At 47.3% G+C, this 22,325-nt stretch overlaps 1 protein-coding gene across 1 annotated transcript; it reads left to right on the forward strand.

Moving 5' to 3' along the window:
- Nucleotides 1–1,487: 1,487 nt before the first annotated feature.
- Nucleotides 1,488–17,906, forward strand: CMTM6 (CKLF like MARVEL transmembrane domain containing 6; the record flags this gene model as incomplete). The annotated part of the gene is made up of 4 exons (XM_080934164.1): nucleotides 1,488–1,625; nucleotides 6,243–6,419; nucleotides 8,184–8,282; nucleotides 15,092–17,906. 4 exons carry the CDS (start codon nucleotides 1,488–1,490, stop codon nucleotides 15,227–15,229), a joined length of 552 nt encoding a protein of 183 aa, XP_080790290.1. The 3' UTR covers nucleotides 15,230–17,906.
- Nucleotides 17,907–22,325: the final 4,419 nt, after the last annotated feature.

The following is a 22,325-nucleotide window of genomic DNA, read 5'->3' on the forward strand; positions in this document are numbered from 1 at the left end:
TCTGATTGCCTCAGCTTCTCAACTGAAGGTGTGTGCCACCACTACCCGGCTTTTTGTTTGTTTGGTTTTTACAGTATTTATATATTTATTTTAATGTGTATGAGTGTTTATCCCACACATATATCTGTGCACCTCTTGTGTGCCTGGTGGCTTCAGGGGCCAGAGGAGGCATTGGGCCCTCTGAAACTGGAATTATAAATGATTGTGAACACCATGTGGGGGCTGAGATCAGAACTTGGGAAGAAGAGTCATTGCTCATAACCATTGCATCTGTCCAACCCCTAAAAACTAAAATGCAATCCGTAGGTAAGAAAAGAAAACAAACAAAACCCCACCCTAGCATAGATTTCTGTTAATGGTTATAAAATAGTTTCCAAGCCCCCTCTAACCCAAACTTCACAGACTGGACCCCACCCTCTTCCATCCCCACGTGACTAAAAGCTTCTCTGCTCTAAGTGGTCAAATTGTTTTGCACTAAAGCACTCACATTTTCTTTAATAGTCAGCTAGACATCGCTCTGTCTAGTGATGACATTGCTCTGGCTCTCTGTCGTCCTCTGCTGGTAGAAAAGGAACATAGCGATTGCTAAATTTCTTGCCTTCAGGCTGTTCCAGTTAGAGGGGGTGAAGGTAGGTGAGGAGGTGGGGGAGAGAGGTGGGCGGAGGGGCATGTGCGTGTGGGTGGTTTCCTTCTGCATTCATTTTATGGAATAAACCTCGGACTCCTTTGCCTTTCCCAACACTGTTTCTTGTGTTCTTCCCCGACTCCTCTAAACATTTATATATTTGTCTGTGTGTTTTGCTTGGCTGCTCTTTGCCTTATCCCCCACTCCGATGTTTAAACGTGGGGGCATCCTTATCCATTCAACACGAGTACCCTGGTGTTCAGAGGCAGCTTTCCCATGGCTATGTACATAGTTCTAGGCTAGCTAGTCTGCATGTGAAACCTTGGTTTCGTTCTTCTTTTTTTAAATCATATCGAAACGAAACTAAGAGACACAAGTTAAATCAGGGCGGAGAGGTGGTTCAGTAGATAACAGTGCCAGCCACTAAGCCTGAAAATCAATTCAATCCTCAGGAAGGACTGACTCAGAGAATAGTTTTTTGACCTCAGCACGACGCTCCTCCCTAGATAGGTAGATGGATGGATGGATAGCTAAATAGATAGATTAAAATATAGATAAATAGATTAATAATCAAGGTGTAATTTTAAAGCCCAAGACCAAAAAAGCTGAAGCCCACCGCATGAAACTGTCAAAAGTTAACCAGAGCAGGAAAAGCAGCGGGGGCGTGGCGAACAAGGGGCGCGGCGACGCGTGGGGGCGTGGCAAACCGAGGGAAATTCTGTGGGCTGGGTAGTAGCAAGCGAGGGGGCGTGGCGAGGGTGAGGAGGGCGGAGTTGACCGGAAGCGTGGGCGGAGTTCCAGGAAGTGACGCCCCCTACAGCGCGCTGGAGACTTTTGCCGGGCGAGCTAGTCTTTGCCGGCGATGGAGAGCGCAGCGGTGTACAGTCCGACCACCGAGGCGGCCCCGGGCGCTGTCAGGGGCGCGCGCAGCGGCCTGGCCGCCTACTTCTTCCCGGGCCGGCTCCCCTGGTATCGGCGCATCCTCAAGGGCTCTCAGCTGGTGAGCCAACGGCGGCGGAGGACGTGCGGGAGCCGGGGCGGGGGCCGGGACCTGTGAGCTGGGGTGGATGCCTAGAGACTGCCGCTCGGCCTCTTCGTTCGGGAAGCTGCCCTTTCCACACTCCTGTTCCTTCCCTTCCTACTGGGGAAGGAGGCGTTGCCGTCTGCCTCCTACCCTGGGCCGGGCCTTAGCCATCTAAACCTTCTCTCAGCTAAAATTCTTTCATTATCGCTCCGAATTGCTTGTGTTTTAGACAACGAAGTACTTTCTGTTTATCTTTTCTGGCTTTTGCGGTTTTCCGGGTGCTGGCCCATGAGGGCAGTTTAACTTGTTGGACAGTTTTGTGTGTATGTTTAACTTGCACAGTGAGTTGAGGCAGAAAGAGTCGAAAGGGCATCTTCGTGCTTCGCGAGTGCGGGCGAAGAGAACTAGATGACGACATGCTTCTCTTTATTTTCAGTAGTTAAGTACCATAAACTTACGCTTTGATATTTAAAATATGATGTATTTGATACTCCTGCTGTGTCTCCGGGTCTTGATTCAGCTGCCAATGGGTATTAGGGTTCTCCAAGAAGATACTCTTAGGAAAACCAAATTGTTTAGAATGTTTATCTGTATTGTTTAGAATGTTTATGGGTATTGTTTAGAATGTTTATGGGTTTTGTTTAGTTTTGTGGGCCATCTATGCTAAAAGCGGCCCACTGGTTTCCTTGGGAAGATTTAAAATTCTCAAAACGCCGATAATCGGAACTCACCTTCTTGGAACTCAGTTGACCTACTTTCCTGAAGTAGAAAACTAAGCGGTTCGAAAACTGTTCCTGCTTTTTTAGTTGCCAGCTTGGGGATGGGGAGGAGATCATTTGGAGACAAGTGATAAAATCGCGTGGGCAACAGAAGAGGATCTGGTCTTGTGTGACAACCCCCCCATCTGCAATGGGCACCTTAAGGTCCCTAGGCACCTAGGTTCCCTCCTGCCTTTGCCCGTTTGCAGAACCTGTTCCTCTTACCCAGATGGGTGTGGTTTTGCCCCCACCCTTCTACCTCCCCTTCTTTTCCTGCTCCTCCCTCTCTCCCCTTGCTTCTCTCTTCCCCTGCCCCTCCCCTTTCCACTCCTTCCCACTCCTGTCTTTTTTCACAGGATCTCCAGTCTCAAGTAGTCCAGTGAGCTTCAAACCCATTAATACATTGTAGAGATGACCTTGAACTTCTGACCCTCCTGTCTCCACCTCAATGCTGGGATTCCAGGTGTGCTCCACGATGCGGTTTATGGGGTACAGAGAATTGAACCCAGGACCTTGTGCTTACTAGGCAAGCACTGTACCAGCTGAACTATCGCACCAGCGCCAGATTGCCTTTCTTTGGCGCTTTTGCTCAGTCTTGACATATTTTCTAGATACCAGCTGCGCATCTCTGCAGCAAACACGTTTCTAATGGAACCCTTTGATCAGAGCAATTTCTGTATGACCAAAGCATCCTTGCTGCTCCAAGGAAACCATATCTACTGGTCTTCTGCATGGGTATGCAGAACAAAGTCTCTGATTTTTTGCTGCTTTTATTTTTCTTTCTAAGAAGAAATGCTAAAGGCAACGTGAAATTTCTAATTATTTTACTTCAGTAGGCCTTGGCTCTGTATCCTCAGAATAGGACACAATCTATTTACTGGTTTACTGTTATTTTTGCAGTTGGACCAGACAGGTCAGTTTGCCTTGAAAAGGTTGTTAGCAGCTCTGTGTGTATTTGCCGTCGTGGGACTAGAACAAGGTACTCCGTCTCTGTGAAGTTCATTTGTTATGGGGAACTTGTAATGTTAAAGCATGCTTTCTTTAAACACTTTTCTCTCCACTTGGAACTCACTCTGTAGACCAGGCTAGCCTCGAACTCAGTGCTCTGCCTGCTTCTTCCTCTCGAGTGCTGGGGTTAAAGGCTTGTGCCACCACTGCTAGCCCACTTTTTCATTTTTAGGTTGCCTTTTTGTTCCTGCCTTTTCAAACTGTTTTAGTACTGTCTTACTTATTAACAAAAATATACGACAGGGTTACTAAAAAAGTCCCCAAGAAAGTTATAGATGAGGCCTATAAGGTATCGGTCCAGGCTGAGGGCTGTGTCTTTAGTTGATTTAAAGTCTAGTAGAATCGCAGAGCTCTGATATGAAAACTAGGGTCTGGAGACATCAGAATCCAAAGAGAAGGCACAGTGTGTTAACAAGGAACCTTCAAACCTTGAGGAATGTATTCAGTGTGTTTGTTCGTGACTTTTTATTTTGAGCCCATAAATCTTAGCAGGTTTTCTAAGACTGCAAAGAGAAAAGAAGCCTGTTGTGAAACTGCAGACTTGGGAGAGTGGTTGGGGGTGAGGCTGGGTCACCTCTAGGTTCTTTCCACCCTTAGATCCCCCAGGCTGCTTGGGACTTGCTCTTACCAAACTAAGTACCAAGGGGCACCAGGTGAACCTGAAAACATGGGAGATTCCGATAAAAGCGTAAAACTTGTCTAGTCTTGGAACAATGCTGCCGGACCTGTCTCCTTTGACCTGCATCTTGTCAAAGGCTTGTCCAACATCCAAAGACCTGTCTCCCTGTCTCATACCTTTCCAAAACGGAGCAGTAAATAGATTGAAACAGCATCGTAAGACATCGTAAATTTTGTGTAATTAGACTTTTGGTTTATTGTGTCTGTAGATTTGCCCTTATGTTTTTATTCTATTTGCTATTTAAAAAAAAAACTTGGTGATGGAATTTATTTGGGTTTTATTTAGGTTTATTCTGTGTGTCTGTGTGTCTGGTATGTGTGGATGTGGATGGATGCCTCAGCTGCCTAGAGGATTTTTTGTTCCCTTGTACAGTTATCTGGAAATGGATCAGGGCTGGACACTTTGTATTTGAGCTTCCTTTGGCTGTTGAAGGGCATCTGCATTGTTTCTGGTCTGGGGCTGTATGAGAATAGCCATCTTGAAGTTCCTGCACTGGCTTTTTCTCAAGCAGGTCTTCATTTCCCTGCTTAGTACCCGAGAGTGCTTAGCTTTTGAAGAAGCTCCTAACTTTCCTAGTACTGCTCTGTTGACATTTGTGGGTGTGGGTGAATGCACTGTGCCTGATGAAATGCAGCTCTTGATCTTCATTTTCCTTTTCTCTCCTGAGCTACTCTGTTTCTTGTTTCCTTGTTTTCCAGGACTGGGAACTGAGTCAGAGGCTCCTGAATGCCAGGCCTGTATCCTACCACTGAGTTACATTCTTAGCTCCTAGTGTTGCTTATTATAGCCCAGGCTGGCCTTGGCCTCCAGGGAATCCTACTGCCTCAGCTTTCTGGGTGCTGGGTTCACTCTAGTCTGCTGTGTTGATTTTTTTTTTAAAGATTTATTTATTTATTTATTTATTTATTTATTTACACAGTGGCTGCCTAGAACCTCTGGAAGAGCAGTCAGGGCTCTTAACCACTGAGCCATCTCTCCAGCTCCCTTTTTTTTTTTTTTTTTTTGGTAGCATTGGTTTGCCACTCTGTGTCTGGCTTTCTCCCATGTCCCCACTGGGGTGAAGTGGGGTATCAGTCCTTTTGATGGTCTGTACACTCAGGAGACTCCCCAGGCCTTCATGATTTGCTCTCATGAACAGTCTTTTTCCACTTCCTAAAGAGTTGAACTCCTGAGCACCACCTCCTCCCTGTACAGAAGTGCTCCCTGCCTGTCTTTGGTCCTCCCAGCAGAGGGCTTCTGCTAGGGTGGTAAAATGTACTGAATGCTCTCATCTCAAACTTCCCTTCCTGTGACCTTATCCACTGCACCGGAGTCTAGTTGTGAGTACCTGCTGCTGTTTTCTAGTCTACTGCCTTCTGTCCTCACCCCCCCACCCCAGTACAGTTATCTAACTCTCTGCCAGACTGGCGTTTTCTTGCGATGTCACTGATTTTCACGCTCAGCTGTCTCGTAGTGCAGTCTAGTGCAGGTGCCCCAGCGTTCCTGACCTCTGAGCAGCCGAAGCACGCTTGCTGCCTTTTTCCAGCGGGCGCGCTTGTTCTGTCTCATACCCCTTGGGCTGCTGCTTCTCATTGCTGGCTTCTCCCCTTTGCAAGCTGCCCTCTCTCAGGGTGCTCTTGACCCCTTACTTGGCTGCCCCCAGAGTCTTTGTGTGCAACCACACTTCCCCTGGCCTCTAGACTAGTCTCACCATGTGCCTCCAACTAGACCTCTGCCTGACTTTCCCACTGACTCCATCACAGCATGTAAAAAGTCGTTATGCATAATGACACTCAGCTCTCTTTCCTCCTGAAAGTCCCTCCCGTGGGCTGTGGGAACACTCATTTCTAAGTCTCAGCGTCTGACACGCGGTAGTTAACTGGGTGTATCCCTTCAAGGCAAGCCGACTCTAAGTTCTATTTACCAAGTTTTTTTCACTAATCTTGTTTGCCCCAGGCTCTACTTTACAAATATTTTAGTGTACAGATAGTGGGTTTAATTTTGTTTTAGAAGGGGGGTGTTTCAGCGTTGGTAAAGACTGGCTGAGAACTTTTGATCCCCCTGCTTCAGCCTCCCAAGTGTCTGGATTTATAGGCACACAACCTGCATGTGGGCTTTGGATGCCATGCGTTATTTCACTCACTGAGGTCAAACGGTTTCCGTCTGTAGCTGCTGTCCCTCCTGGCCTTCATCTGTGAAGAGGTTGTGTCCGAGTGTGGGCTGTGTGGAGGCCTGTACTTCTTTGAGTTTGTGAGCTGTAGTGCCTTCCTCCTGAGCCTCCTCCTGCTGATCGTCTACTGCACTCCAGTGTATGACAGAGTCGACACTGGCAAAGTCAAGTCATCGGTGAGTGCCGGGCTCTCGGGGTCTGTTGGGAGAATGGTAATGCTTTCAGAGCACAGCGCTGGGAAGGGCGTGGTCTGTGTTCCAGCTCTCTGCCCCCTGGTCCCTGGGGCTCTGCTCTAAAGTCAGAGAGAGAAACACATCCATGGGGAAAGGGAACCACTAGTGATGTGGCCTCACCCAGTTTACATCAGACATTTTGTTGTGTTGGTCTTAAGACCAGCCTAGACTGGCCTTGAACTTGTGATTCTCCTGTCCTGAGTGCTGGCATTATAGGCAAGGACCGCTGTGCCACCTGACATATTTTTTAGAAGTTTGATTTTGTCCCTTTTTATTTCTTGCATTTTAGAGTGTCACTCATTAGCTCTACAGTTAGGAATCGAGTGACCTTTCTGTGCATGAGGGCCAGCGAGGTAGACACCATGACACTCCAGAATCTAAACAAAGCGACGTGTGGTTCTGTCTCTGTTTTGTTTTCTTTTGAGACAGGGTTTCTCTGTGCATCCCTGGCTGTTCTGGTGCTCACTCTGTAGACCAGGCTGGCCTCAGACTCACAGAGATCCGCTTGCCCCTGCCTCCCGTGTGCTGGGATTTGCTGGAACTGAAGATGCGCACCACCATGCCTGGTGCTTTCATTTAATTGTATAAAAAGATAAAGGCTGCGTTTAGGTAAATAAAGAGTGTCTTTGTTGGGTTACTGTTACAGTGTTTCCCAGGCTGGGGGTTGTGGCTCAACAGGTAAATCACTTACATCAGAGTTAGGGACAGGGATGTGGGTCTGCAGCACCCACATATGGCCACTCATCTGTTATCTCTGTGTTCTGTGAATGAGTGTCTGGAAAGATGCTGTCATCTTTCTCTGCCTCAGACATGCACACTGCCTCCGTATGTTAACCTAGACCTAGACCTGGAAGCTTTCAGTCTCTTTACAATAGAATCTAGGCCTATTTAGCCTCTGAGACTTGCTACTGAATAAGCTCACCCTTTCTAGTTCTTTCTGAGCTCTGTTGGCTGCTTTAATTCAGCTGTTTTGGCTCTGACACCTCACTAAGCTAACTGATTCAATCTGGCTTCTTCTGGTTTCTGACTGAATTGCTCTGCTTGGCCTCATACTAACTTTGCCAATCTGTTCTAACCTTCTGGCTCCTTCTTATTCTCTGGCTTGTTCTGTCTTCACCTGTGTCTAACTTGTTCTTTCTCTGCAGCTTTCCGTAAAACTGCCTCTCTCCCTTTCCCTCTTTCTCTTTCTCTCCCTCCCCCCACCCCCCCAAGCTGCTCTCTCTTAAGTAGCTTCCTTTTTTTCTCTCTTCTTGTGAGAGTTGGGCATATTCTATTCTGTCAAATCTTTCTCTGATTTTTTTTTCATAGTCTGCCACTTGATTAGACATCACTTTCAAACATGGGTGCCTCCTTTTACAAACTTACCTTACTGTCATTGTTTGGGATTAAAAGTGTGTGCTAAGGGTATGTCTTTATTCCAGCCAGAGTAACCATGTTGCTGGATTAAAATCCCTCTGCAGTATACATGTAAACAAACAAACAAACAAACAAACCTCACTCAAAACCAAAAAGAAAAGTTTTGTAATGTACTATTACATGTAACCTAAAGTTGATAGGGTTGTTTGATTGTAGGCTTGTTGAAAAGGTACTAGAGCATGTTTTAAGTTTGGGTTGCACCAAGAAAATGTAAGTCATTCAGGGTTTTTGAAATTGAAAATGTTAGACTTTGCTGCTCTGACCTTGTGTGCTCTTGTCCCCCACGTGTAGGATTTTTACATCACCCTGGGAACGGGGTGTGTGTTCCTGTTGGCATCTATCATTTTCGTCTCTACCCATTCTGGGACCTCAGCGGAAATTGCTGCAATTGTAAGTACTTTGCATTTTTAGCGTTATTTTTGTTTTTAAGAAATAGAGACTTTAGAAAATTCTTCATCTGGGGGCTGGAGAGATGGCTCAGCGGTTAAGAGCACTGACTGCTCTTCCAGAGGTCCTGAGTTCAAATCCCAGCAACCACACAGTGGCTCACAGCCATCTGTAATGAGATCTGATGCCCTCTTCTGGTGTGTCTGAAAATAGCTGCAGTGTACTCATATAAAAAATAAAATAAACCTTTAAAAAAAGTTCTTCATAGATTTTATATGTAATTATTACTTATGTGCCATGATCTGTGTAGATGAGAGATGCTCTTTGGTGTTGGCGCTGCCTTCCTGCCTTCCTTGAGATGGTTTTCTCACTGCCAGCTGCCCACTAGCTCCCACCCCCCCACCCCCCACCCCGGGGAGCAGGCTGTCCCTTTGCAGCCCTGGCTGGCCCCGGCACGAACCAGGACTGTGCTGGGTTAGAGGGATGAGTCATCTTACCTGGCCACACTAGCTTCTTGGAATCTCCTGTTTCTACTTCCCATTTCCTGTAGATGTTCTGGGTTACAGATGCTTTTGACACTGTGCCTGACTCTTACATTGATTTCCTGGATGTGAGCTCAGGTCTTTAGGGTGTGTGCCAAACACTTTTCCCCACTGAGCCATCTCCAGCCTGAAAATAGTTTTTCTTCTACTTTTAAATATAAAGGTAGACCTAAAAGAACCTAGGAACCTGTGTGGAATTTGGCCAAGTTTTATTACCAAAGTTTTCTTTATGCTGCATATAAACAAGTGACAAGCTGGCCTTTGCCACTTTTGTCATTGTCCAAATGTCTCTGCTATAAGTTCAGAGAAACTCTGGAGAAAGAGCTTGCAGGGTTAGCCAGGCAACTTCTGACAGTATTTGAGTGAAGCCTGCCTGCACTCCTCTGACTTCGGTTACTTATTTTAGTTTTCCTTTTGCTTCTTTTTTTTATCTTTCATTTCTTTGTTCCTTCCCCTCCCCCTTTCTGTTCATTTGTTTGCTGCAATACAGGGGCTTGAATTTAGGTCCTCATGAATGCTAGGCAAGGACTCTACCCCTGGGCTACAGAGCCAGGGGTATTTCTTGGATTTTGGGATAGAGTCTTGCTCTGTAGTCTAGGCTAGCCCTGAACTTGATATTTGTTGTAAGCTGGTCTCAAACCCATAAGTCTCTTGGCTCAGCGTGCTGGGTGCTATGATTCCATGTGTGTACTGTGTTTCGGGTGGTCTTTAACAGGCTCCCCCTGTCCTTAAAGCCCAGTCAAGGGTTTGTGCTAGGCAGGGATCACTCTTGGGAAGTAAGCCCATTTCATTTTCAGGTTTTTGCTTCTACATGTAATATATGAAATCAACCTTTTTGTTTTTTTTAAGATTTACTTATTTATGTATTGGGTATTTTGTCTTCATGTATATCTGTACACCAGAAGACAGCGTCAAACAGATGTGGGCTGCCTTGTGGGTGCTGGGAATTGAACGCAGGACCTTGGAAGAATAGTAGCCACTGAGCCATCTCTCCAGCCCATCCATCACTCTTAAAACTAGTTCTGTGACAGTTCATGTCTGGTGGAAGAGTCTGACTAGTTCTTTCCCATTTCCTACTTCATTGTCCTATGGACTCCCTCACCCCACTAGAAAGAAAAAATGGGCTTGACTGTCCAAACCTCACTGCAGTGTGTGTTGGGTTCTAAAGCCAAACCTCTGAGACACAAAGGGGTGGTTGAGTGAAGAGCCGGTTTTTATTTGAATCCTTTGGGCCAAGTGTTGGTTTTTTTTTTTTTTTTTTTTTTTTGTTTTATTTGCTTTTTTTGAGACAGCGTTTCTCTGTGTAGGCCAGAAGACAGCATTGCTGTTTGTTGGTTTGTTTTTTTTTTTATATTTAAAAAAAAATTCTGAGTCTGTGTGTGGTTGTGTGTGGTTGTGTGTGTGTGTGTGTGTGCGCGCGCGAGATGTCAGACTCCCTGGGAGCCGGAGGTACAGAGAGGGTTGTCAGCCTCGAAACATGGGTGCTGAGAACTGAACTCGGGTCCTCCGGGAGAACAGTGTATCCTCTTAACCCTGAGCCCTCTTAGCCCGCAGCCTTATTTTTTGGGTCAGGGCCTCTCACCAGCCTAGATATTGGCACGTAGGTGAAGCTAGCTGGCCAGCAAGTGTTCGGATCTGCCTTCCTGTGCCTCTTCAGGGCTGAGATTACAAGCACACATCACAATATCTAGCGTTAAAAAAATTTTTTTATTCTGTGTGTGTATGTGCGTGTGCGTGTGTGCACATGCAAGCCATAACATGCGTGTGGCAGTCAAAAGAAGACTTTGGGAGTTGTTCTGTGTAGCTCTGACTGTCCTGAAACTCGCTCTCTAGACCACAAATGGCCTTTCTGTCTCCCAAGTACTAGGATTAGAGGCACCACTAGATGTAGCCCTCTTTTAAAGGTTGAGATTGAATTTGGGTGCGCATGCTTACAACTTAAGAATTCTACTGACTCATCTATCACCTTAGCCCTAAAACTACACTTTAGTATAGAGCAGTACTACATCGTTTATAGGCTCAAAGGCTGAAAGACTTCATCTGTCTTCACCTAACCTGAGTTATCCATTATGTTTCCCACATTCAGAGCCTTTGCTGTCCCTGCAGAAGACCTAGTCAGTACCCAGTGCCCACACGGCAGCTCAAAGTTACCAGGGGGCCCAACTCCTTATAGCACCAGGCACCCAGATAGCTATCCATGCAGACAGAACACTCAGGCCCAGGAAGAAAAAGAAACAGGATCTTTAACAAGCACTGGAAGAATTGTAGATGGCGCTGTGCCCATCTGACTGCTAAGGTGATAGATAGGCAGATGCAGTGGAGTCTCAGGACAGACTTCACAGGGGCACGGCCTGGGTGTGCTGGTGAGTGTGTACTTTAGGCTGGCTGTGCTGGGATGGCCAGGTGGCTCAGTTTACTGTGGGTGAGATCAAGTCCTGTGTTCTTTAGGATGGAGCAGAGGGAAGAAGCCAGAGGCTGCAAGAGGAGCCATGGTCATAGAAGTGCGGGACAGGTGTGGGTTTGAGGTCGGTTACCTGGGAAGCCACCTCCTCCCAAGTCCCCCACAGAGGACAAAGTCAAGGAGGAGGCAGGCTGAGGTTTCGAGAGACTTGGTGCCGCTTTCTTCCTGTTTTGGCTTCACTTCCTCAAGGGTTTGCTAGTGAGGAAGCCAAATTTGAAGCATGGTCTTTTGTTTCTTGACAGACTTCTCCGAATGTTTGGGTGGAATGTTAGAATAACACAAAGAGGAAGTGATTTAAGGAAGAGGAAGTAGGAAGTGGCATCAAGCCCCTGTGTTACCACAGTGTGACACGTGACAGGAGGGTGTGTTTAAGTTAGCCAAGCAGTGTTTAAAAATGGAGGTTTGTTCTCATCTGAGCTGTGTATACATCATGTTTCCCACATCTGTGTGTCAGGGAAACCATTGTTACTAACCATGTATTTAGTACTGTCTTGTGGGATTTAATTTTCTATCTGCTGACCCAAGTCTCATTCTTGTCACCCCACAGACTCCTGTGTACACATTAGGTATAGGCAGAGGCTGAGACATGTCAGGGCTGGTCCCCAGACAGGGACTTGGAGAATCCAGTGAAGAGAAATGAGTTTCGGAGAAGTGTGGGACTTGTAGGAACTTGGATAAGAAGTGAGACTGTACCTGAAGGCCACCTTAGCGGGGCTGCAGTAGAGCAGCAAGTCCAAGACCCACTTCCCAGTCTTTTCCTGTAAAAATAGACAGTGTTACAGGACATGACGCGGGGGTGGGGAGGGACTGAGATGTCGCCCTGGCATCAGTCCTGCTGGTATTATGGGCAGGGGCTGGTGTTGAGACATTCCGAGAGGATCGGACCTGTTGATGTCTGTGGGTAATAGGATGATAAGGGCAGGAACCTTCTTAATGGCTGGCTGGATTTCTCATCTTCAGGCAGCCATTAAAAGACACAGGTGTCTGGCTCTGATCCCCGCCCCCCAGTCTGATGGCCAGCCCTCCTCTAGCTAGAGATAAGATGTAGATATCCGGTCCAGGGGTTGGGGAAGACTTGTAGGACTGTCTTGCTTGCAGCTGTAGAAATGTACAGTGAGGAACTAGATGTCCTACCCTGGTGCCCCTTAACAGGCTTGTCTGGTAAAGCCGAGGGAAACATGGGCCACCACGGAAGTATTGTGGTAGATGGACCTTACAGCGGGGGCTTGAACTGTAAATCTACAAAATTAGGACGTGTTTTGGGGAGAGAGAGAGAGAGAAGCTGAGGCCTCCTGTTAGAATAGCAGAGTTGGGGCCAGAGTGAGTGGACACAGGGGACATAGGGCTAGAATAAGAGAAGTACCTCTTTAGTGGGGACTGACAGACAAACAGAGAGAGTAAAGGAACGGCGGTGGGTGCACATTGTGAGTAGGTCAAAGTTACAAGGATAAAGAGAACACAGCTCAGCCAGTAAAGTCCATAAAGCTCCCTCGTAATCAGCAGTCAGCTACAATGTCAAGGACACCGTTGTGGTCAATGTGGTTTGTCACCAGGGCTCAGGAAAAGGTGTTTGGAGGAATTCTTTCCTGTGTTAGAGGCAGGTTGGGCTCATCTGGCTGATCTTTATAGCTGCCCGAGGTCCCCAGGATCAGAGGGCAGCTGTGGGGTGACTGCCAGAGTTGTTCCTCAAGGATGGGGATTCTGGTTTTAGCATAGGACATATTGTTTGTGTGGTCTATGAACTTGCTGTAACCTGAAGAGTTGAATTTAACAGTAGTCAGGGGGAGAAGGGCTAAGAAGCCCTGAGCGTGGGGGCTGGAAGGACTTTTAAGTGACTTAGTCCCCAAGTGCATGGAGACAGATGTTGACAGGAAGGCTTTGGCGGAGAGTTGTTGGCAGTGTGCCTTAGGAGATGAGAGGTGTGTGAGTGGTATGTCATCACCCAGGGCTCTGTGGGGAAGAGAGACCTACCTATGCAAGGAGCATTCCACACATGAGTTTGAGAGGACTTAGGCCATGTGGAGTTCAGGATGCTGAGCAGGAGCAACTGAGAGGGAGCCAGGCCAGTTCGTTTACCTTAGTACAGTGCTTCTGTATAAGGCCGTTCCTCTCTCCTCTCTCCACGAGGCTGGGGACCTCTACAGCATGTGTGACTTTACGGTCCTGTGACTTTAGATGTATGTGCAGGACCATTGCCGTTTGTATGGATGCAGGAAGGCCAAGTCTGGGCACTACTTGATAAGGCATCCATTACTGCATCAGCTTCATGTACTGTGTGGGAGCCCTTCTGCCACTTCAGAGGGGATCAGGACCAGGATGTGGACACACACACACACACACACACACTGTAGCTGTCTTCAGACACACCAGAAGAGGATATCGGATTCCATTACAGATGGTTGTGAGCCACCATGTTGTTGCTGAGAATTGAACTCAGGTCTTCTGGAAGAGCAGTTAGTGCTCTTAACCACTGAGCCATTTCTCCAGCCCCTGTTTGGTCTTTTTAATAGGGTACTGGCCTGCCAGTTGGGGCCAGAAGGTTGTTCTCTTGGAGCAAGCCCTCTCTGCTTTCCCATATCCTTGAAGGCTACACAGCTCACCTCTTCTCCCCTGCCACACAAGGATCAGAGACAGCTTGACTCTAAGCACATTCTGTGGACTGTTTGCCCATATGACATAAAACATCCCCCTTTAAACCTATAGGGAGCCAGCCACGCTCTGCCATGTGGGACTGCAGTCTTGTCAGAGGCCCTACGGAACTTTTTACTATCTGAGACCTCTCCTGTGGGCCCCTCTTGGCTGCTTTTTTTTTTTTTTTTCTTTAGGAGGAGGATTAAAAAACAGAGCAACTAGAAAGGAAGAGATATAGGTGTGTGGCTTGAAGTCCAACATGAATGTCAGCCTTAGGATTCCCCAGGCTAGTAGAAACTTCTAGTGTCTCTGTAGTGGAGGGTAGCTGCTGGCTGATGTGGAGGCAGCCTACAACAGCTAGGATCAGGGTCTTCTGCGAGATGGTGACCTCTTGGTGGTTAGAGACCCCTTTCTTCTGCCACATGGAAAGTGTGTTTGGAGTCAGCTGGGAAGCAGGTGTGTAAGAGCTGGTTTGATATAGACAGGTTCTTTAATAAACCCAGCAGGGACTAGTCTCCGAATCCCAACTGGAAGTCTCTTGGGAGGGAATTTCTTTCCTAAATTTGCAGAGGAGGGGAGGCATGGCCATCCTACAAGGTGGCAGGCAGTGGAGATGGGACCGGGGACTTGTAGTTGCTATGGGTCTGGAGGCTGGATCTTTCCTGCCTGCCTTCTCCTGTACCTGACTCAGGCCCTGGGTCATCAGCTCTGTGCTGCTGTCCCTAGCACCCAGCAGAACTGGCGTCTGTGACCTGTGGGACACGCAGGCCCAGCTGCTGTTATTCTGGGAACTTTGCTCTGTCATTTCCTCTCCTCCCTGGATAACTTTTCAGTTCTGTTGAAGAGTAGTAAGTGTGGGGCTGGAGGGACGGCTCAGCAAGCAGAGCACTACTTCCAGAGGACCAGAGTTCGGTCCTCTCAGTCACAACAGGTATCTCTGTCCCACCTCCAGGGGATCCTGTAGTCTCTTTAGGCCTCCAAAAGAACCTACATACATGTGACATTCGCTCCCACAGACAAACATATAAGTAAAACTATAGCAAAAATTTTAAAAGTAGTTATAAGGTGGACTTGATCAGCCATCTCTCCTGAATGTGAACTCTTAGACTGAGTAGGACACACGTTTAGACTAAGTAGTAACTCACACTTCCTCATAAATCTCCCCCTTTCTTCCTTAGGTGTTTGGCTTCACAGCAAGCTTAATATTCCTACTGGACTTCGTTGTCATGCTGTGTGAGAGGCTTCGGGAGAACCCACTGAGGAAGCCCGAGAACAACGCTAGGGCTGAAGCTGTCACCGAACCACTGAACGCTTAAAGACATGGAGCGGGTACTGTGGACACAAAGAGAGGCTCCCTCCATGTGACCCGTGTCATGTGGGCACCTTTTGGAGAGGAGGGAAGGGGCAGGAAAACAACTTTGCAGTACTGGGCTGAGAGGCAGCCCCAGCAGTACGATCAGAGGGTTTTTAATAACTGTTAGAACCTGTCTCAAATGGAGGAGGTTTTATTTGTTTGTTTGTTTTGTTTTGATTTTGGAGATGAAAACTGCTGTCTCTGAATTGCATGTCTGTCATTTTGCTACAGGACACCCCTCCCCAGGTTTAGCTTCCAGACCATGCCTTTTCATCCTTTCAGGAACTGGTTCATTTTTGTTATGTTGTTGGAGACTAATTTGTGTTTAAGATGCTGGTGTAGCTTCTTTCCTTAATGTTATGATCCTTTACTGTATCTTACTCAGCCTTACACTTCTGTGCCAACCTTTAAGGCAATTATTCTTAATTCCTTCTGAGCCTAACAGAAAACGTGTGGGCTGGTGGTATTTATGTATATGAAAGCCACAGTAGCATCAGCCTTGTGGTGGCTTTTACCGTGCACTTTGGTCGCTGAGATTAAGTTTAGAAGAAAATGAAGTTTGTTATAGAACACAGGGAAGTGAGGAAACATAGTCTAGCTAAAGACCAAAGAGAGAAGAGACTGTTTGTCCTGCACAGCGGGTGTAATCACACAGGTAGGCTTTGACCACCGAGATGGGAAGGGTTGGTACTGTGTTCACACATGCAAACAGAGTTTATGATATCAGACTAGAGATTGCGGGGTCTCACAGGACAGATGGTCATTTCTACTCAGGTCCACAGACTTCTCTTCAAAGACCTAGGCTGGGGTCTCTTGCCCACCAGAAGTGCCTCCTTTCTGACTTTCTTTAAAATGGTCCTGTGCTATCTGTGAAGGGGAGCACTCTCCGAGTACCCTCTGTGAAGGGGAGCACTCACTCTTACCCTCCGTCCTGGTCCCATTGTCAGCCTTGTCCAGTCCATCCAGAGTCATGTCCCTTCTTGTCACCATGAGTCTGAGGCAGGCGTGTCAGGTTTGTTCCCACAGGCCTCTGCTTGGGTTTCTCTCCAGGGAGGTGTCTTAAGAAAACAAATCCTAGAAGCCCTGCTAGTGAAGACTACTGGTGGTGTAAGGAGGCCACAGACTTCCTGAGATTTTGGAAGGATTGCTTATTGCTGGAGGGCTATCTTAGAGCCACTGGGCACCCTTCCGACCCAATGGGACCTTTTTTACCTTCTTCCTACAGTTTGACAGAGACTCAGGTATGCCAAGACCTTCTGTTCACTGGCGAAAGTTTCCCAGGTTGGAGTTTCTCTTGGAAGCAGTGTGATCATGTTTGCAGGGATTCACTGTAAAGTCCCCCGCTTTCCAGTGTCTTGTCTGCCATTGTGTGTGCAGGATGGTTTCAGTTTCATGAGTGAGCCTGTCGCAGTTCTTGGAAGTGGATGAATCTGGGCACACAGCTTCTGCTCTGTTCCTGCCTCACTGCCTGATCTGCTGGCCTAAGGGTCATGCCGGTGATGTCACCATAGCTGCTTTGGAGATCGTGAAACTAATCATGGATGTTGCCTTACTGGGTGTGCCATCTCAGAGAGAAGACAATAGGCTCTTGAAACCAAGAATAGAAAAATCACAAGTAACCAGTTTATTGCAGACAATTTTAGAGTTTTATATTAAACTGTGCTGTAGTCACTGTAAATATCATTTAGACCTGTTGAGAACTAACAGCAAATCGGGGCTACTTTAGTGTTACCAACTATTATTCAGCTGATTGTTACTATAACAAAATACCTGAGACAATCAACTTAAAAAGAGGAAGGGTTGAGGAAAGGGTTAATCTTGGCTTGCAGTTTGAAGGCTTTGGCCCTTGGTCAGACCTGTTGTTTTAGACAGCTGCACATCACTGGGGGCGTCTGTGGTAGAGCTGCAAGCAAGGGAAGAAGGGTGGTGACTTGAGGTTCTGAGGTCTCTTAAGGGCACAACGCCAACCTGCTGACCCAAGTCTTCACACTAGTCTCCGTCTCTAAAGGTTTCCGCCCTCAGTAGTGACATCCTGGAGAACTAGCTTCTAACTCGCAGGCCTTGGGAACATTGCATCGCAGTGGTAGGCGCCTCTCTGCCCGCGTTTGTCGTGTTTCTGATCGACAGACATGTGGAGGCAGCGCAGCATCGAGAGCGTCTTGCTGTGTGTTAGCTGTCACACAACAGCGGCTCTGCCTGGGCCACTTGAGGCTTTCTTTCAGGTCTTTTATTTGGTTACTGTGCCTGTGGACACTTGCAGAACTTACTCTTTTGGGGGAACCTTCTGCATTCTGTGGAGGGAGATGGTATTAAATACTGTGGCCCCAAACACCCTCCTGGTGAGCTGGGATCAGAGATTGTCAGCACAGACAGGGCAATGTCTATTTTACTAGCTGTGGCAAATTTGAGTTGCTGTAATTTATACAAATTGTTTAGAATGGTTTTTAAGACCTAGAAGGGATAATATACTTAAAGCACAAGACTTTTATGATTACTATACTTAAATTATGCTTTCTGTGGGGGACTGGGAAATGTATTTTTACATTGCTTATATCTGATCACTTTTGTATTTGTTGATTTAAAGCCTGTCAGTCTTCTTTTTTTATCACTCTTAATACCAACTTTTATAATCTTTTAAAATAAATCCTCTTAATTCCAGTGTTTATGCTTTCACAGTTGTTCATTATATAGACTTACTTAGATAAGCCCCTCATTTGAGGGGGTTAGCTGTCCCTTGTGACTATACATGTCCTATCCATGGGCGTCCTCTGGAGAGGTGGAAATATGTATTTAAACATCGTGTTTGTCGGCTGTGGCAGTACAAGTCTCTGATGCCATTTCTTAGGGCTGAAACAGGATGGTTACCAGCGCAAAGCCAACCTGGTTTACATAGTAGTGAAAATATTCTTAGAGCCAGGTATGGTGGAGGCAGGTCTCTGTAAGTTTAAGGCCAACCTGGGCTACATAGTTCTAGGTCAGCCAAATGAAGAAATGGAAACAAAAATACTTTTAGGCAACCACGTGGCATGAATTGTAAGAGGATATTATACACTGTACATTTTAAATCTCCTTCCCCCTCTTTTCTTTTCCTCTTCCCTTTGCCTCTCCTTTCTTCTTTCCCTTCCGTTTTGAGATGGGGTCTCATGTAGCCCAGGCTGGCTTCAAACTTCCGCTGTAGATGAGGATGACATTGTCCTTCTGTCTTCGCTTCCCAGATTCTGGGGTCACAGCTGCTCTGCTTCACACTCTAGATGTGGCTCCTGTGCTGTGGACAGATAGAGAGAGACATCTTCCTGGGACAGCTCGGTGGCTAGAAAGTGGGAAGCAAAGCCAGGACATTCTGCTGAAGCCGGAACTATTTGTGGAGTCTGTGAAATTCCTGCCTCCAGTCTCTAGAGAATAACAGGGTCTTTATAGTCATCAGAATTCACTGGGGTTTGTACATTCTTCAGGGTTTCTTATTTGTTTGTTTGATGTTGATAAAGAACATTATTTCAAAATGCAGCCAGCTGCAAAGAGCAGAAAACCCAATGCAGTGTCCACAGCAGTAAGAAATTCAGGGTAGGCCTGGAAAGGGCCCCATGGCTGGGCAGCCTGTGTCCTAATCCATGCACTTGTGAGGCTGAGGCAGGGGGATCCCTCTGCCCACCCGTTTTCTGCTGTGACTTTTGTCTGCAGAGTTGAGATTTTACACTCTGGACTGTCCAGAGGTAAGAAGGGGTTCTTGATTCTCCAGAGTCTCTAGATGGTTCTTTCCTGTGATCTCTGTGGGTTTCATGCATTTTACAGGTGAGCTCAAGGTTTCCTTGACTGATTAAGGCACTGTGACTAGATTAACATAATCCAGACCCCCCATGAACCAGTGTGACAGTGCCTGGATTTAAAGCTGTGCTCTACCTACTGAAGATGGTTTTGCTATTGAGGACATATAAAATTGGGAATGTGTTGATTAAAACCAAACCCCTACACCAGGCAGTGGTGGCAGCACCTTTGATCCCAGCACTTGGGAGGCAGAGGCAGGTGATCTCTGTGAGTTCGAGGCCAGCCTAGTTTAGACAGCAAGTTCCAGGTCAGCCAGGGCTCCACCGAGAAACTGTCTTGAACAAAACTGCCTTCACAAAAAAGCCACCCCCCAGTTTATAAAGCATTTATTATGGTCTGGGAGATGGTCTAGTCAGTGCGTGCAAAGACTTGAATTTGAACCCCAGAACCCACCTAGAGCTGGGTGTGGTTGCACATGTAGCAATGGGGAGGCAGAGAGAGGTGGATCCCTGGGGTTTTCTGATCAACCAGTGTAGCCTGCTTGGTGACCTCCAGGCTGATGAGACCTCATCTCAAAGAAAAGGTGGATGGCTCCCAAGAAACACTGGTTTCTTCTGGTCTGCACACCCATGTGCATATGCATGTTCACACACATATACTGCACACATGAACACGAGTGTGAACACACAATTGTAGTCCTGGCTTCCCTGAAATGTCGGGGGTTTTTTTGTTTTATTTTTTTAAGGCAAAATTCTAGTTCTACAAGTAATATGAATCACAGAACCTTTTTAATAAAGGCATCTATAAAAGGCAGCAAGGATTGTCATCACCACTTACTTTGATGTTCATGCATGTCTATGTATGTGCATGTTACGGTGCCTCTTAGAGGTCAGACTTGTGGGAGTCAGGGCTCTTTGTCCACCACGAGGGAGACCCAGGATCCAACTCAGCAAATGCCTTTTTCTGCTGAGCAGATTCACCAGCCCTTTAATTTGGGGGGTGGGGGGGCAATTGAAGAGATGGCTCAGTGGTTAAGAGCACTGTCTGCTCTTCCTGGGTTCAATTCCCAGTGACCACATGGTGGCTCACAATTATCTATACTGGGATCTGATGCCCTCTTCTGGCATGCAAGTATACATGCAGATAGAGCACTCATACATAAAATCTTCAAGAAAATTTTGTGTGTATGTGTGTGTGTGTGTGTGTGTGTGTGTGTGTGTGTGTGTGTATGTATATGGTCCTCAACATTTTTACATTTTTGTGTTTGACTACGTTTTTATTGTTTCTTTTTCTTTTCATTTTCCTCCCTTCCTTACTTCTCCCTCCCTCCCTCCTTCCTTCCCTCCTTTCCTCCTTTCCTCCCTCCCTCCCTCTCCCTCCCTCCCTCCCTCGGCAGAGTCTTGTGTATCCCAGGCTAGCCTGAAGTGCTCACTAAGCAGTAGAATTAACGTGGACTTCTGCTCCTTCTTCTCCCACTGTTGGATTACAGACATATGCCCTACGACTCACAAGGTGGCTCACAACTGCCTGTCACTCCAGGGGATTTGACACCTAATCTGGCCTCTGCAGGTATCATGCATACATGCTTGTACGCATCCATGCAAGCAAAACACTCATGCACATAAATAAAAATAATAAATATTAAAAAAATAAGACAGAATCCTAACATGGTGGTGTACACTTATAATTTCAGATTGAGAGGCTGAGGCAGGAGGATCATTATGAGTTCAAGGTCAGCGTCCTATGATACATAGTGACTTCCAGGACAGCCTGGAGTACAGAGTGGAACCCTATCCCCCCCCCTTTTTTTTTTGAGACAGGGTTTGTCTGTATAACCCTGGCTGTCCTAGAACTCACTATGTAGACTAGGCTGGCCTTGAACTCACAGAGATCCAACTTCCTCTGTCTCCTCCAGTGCCTGTGCTGTTATCCCCACTGAGAACCCATCTTTAAAGAAAAAAGGGTGGGGGACGTGTATGGTTTGAGGCCAGTAGAATAGCAGGCAAATGAGGCCACCAAAACTACACAGGGATGTCCCCCGCTGACACATGAACTCATAACACTCATCCGCGCTAGAATGGAGCTAGCATAAGAAAAGCAACTGTGTGGTGATTGGTGGTTCCGGAAGTGATAGTGGGAAGAGAAAGATGGGTGAGAGAGGGAGAGAGAGAGGCAGGGAGGGAGAGTGAAGGGAGCATCCACGTGATGGCTAATCTTGGTTGTCAACTCGGCCACATCTGCAATAACTAAAACCCAAGTATCTGGGCAAGCCTGTGTCCCCTGTAAGCCACTCTAATAAATCCTGTGTGTGTGTGTGTGTGTGTGTGTGTGTGTGTGTGTGTGTGTGTGTGTGAGAGAGAGACAGACAGACAGACAGACAGACAGACAGACAGACATGGAGAGAGCTCTCTAGAGAATCCTAATACAAAGTGAAGACTGTTTCCTTGGTTCTGCATAGTAAAAAGCTAATCTGAAGGAAGGAGGGGGAGGGATAGAAGAATGAAAGAAGCCAGGCGTGGACCAGTGGTTGTCTTGTGTGCTGAGTTGAGGATTGGGACTAATCAGTGTGTCCAGATAATAATGTGCTTCTCTGCTTTGCGTCTGAACCTCAGCCTCTGCTCTGGCAGGGCAGGGACCGCAACGCGTCCCTCTTGCCGCCAGGGGGCGCGCGCTGCACGAGCGGGCGCAAGTCCTCGGCCCCCACCTAAGTAACGGTGGAGTTTCGTTTCTGCAACCGGGATTCAGAGCGCGGCTGGGAGGAGAGGCTGCTGCAGGCATGCACTGCTGCCTCAGGGGAGGAGGCTTCCGCCCGGCGCGGCTGCGAGAGGAAACAGCTGGCAGCCTTGCGGGCCTCAGCAGGACTTCCCCGCTTCACCCCAGAACTGCCAGGACACGCGCGGGGTCACTCGCCAATGGGCGAGCCGCGTCTGCCCCAGACGAGTTTGTTTGGCTTCAGCTTCGTTTCTACGTTTCTTTGGCGACGTTTCCAGATCGGAAGATGCTTAGCTAGAAGGCCCAGATTTCCAATTATCTGGGTCACTGGGGCAGCTGGCAGCAGTGAGCAGCTGGCAGGTGGCAGCCCTGGGCCAGCTGCCACCTCCGAAGCGAAGCGAAGCGCCCAGCAGGCAGGGTCTGCCGTGGCTTAGGGAACCCTGACTAATCCCGACAGCGCTCCTCTGGTGGTAGCCAACAGGCTTCTTTTTGTATGTGCAACTTCCTGTAGAGTATTTTTTATTTTTGCAATTTTTCTAGATGCATAGGAAGACAGTAAAATCTTAGGAACCCACAGACTGTCC

This window comes from Micromys minutus (genome assembly GCF_963924665.1).
Source record: "Micromys minutus genome assembly, chromosome: 21".
NCBI lineage: Eukaryota > Metazoa > Chordata > Mammalia > Rodentia > Muridae > Micromys > Micromys minutus.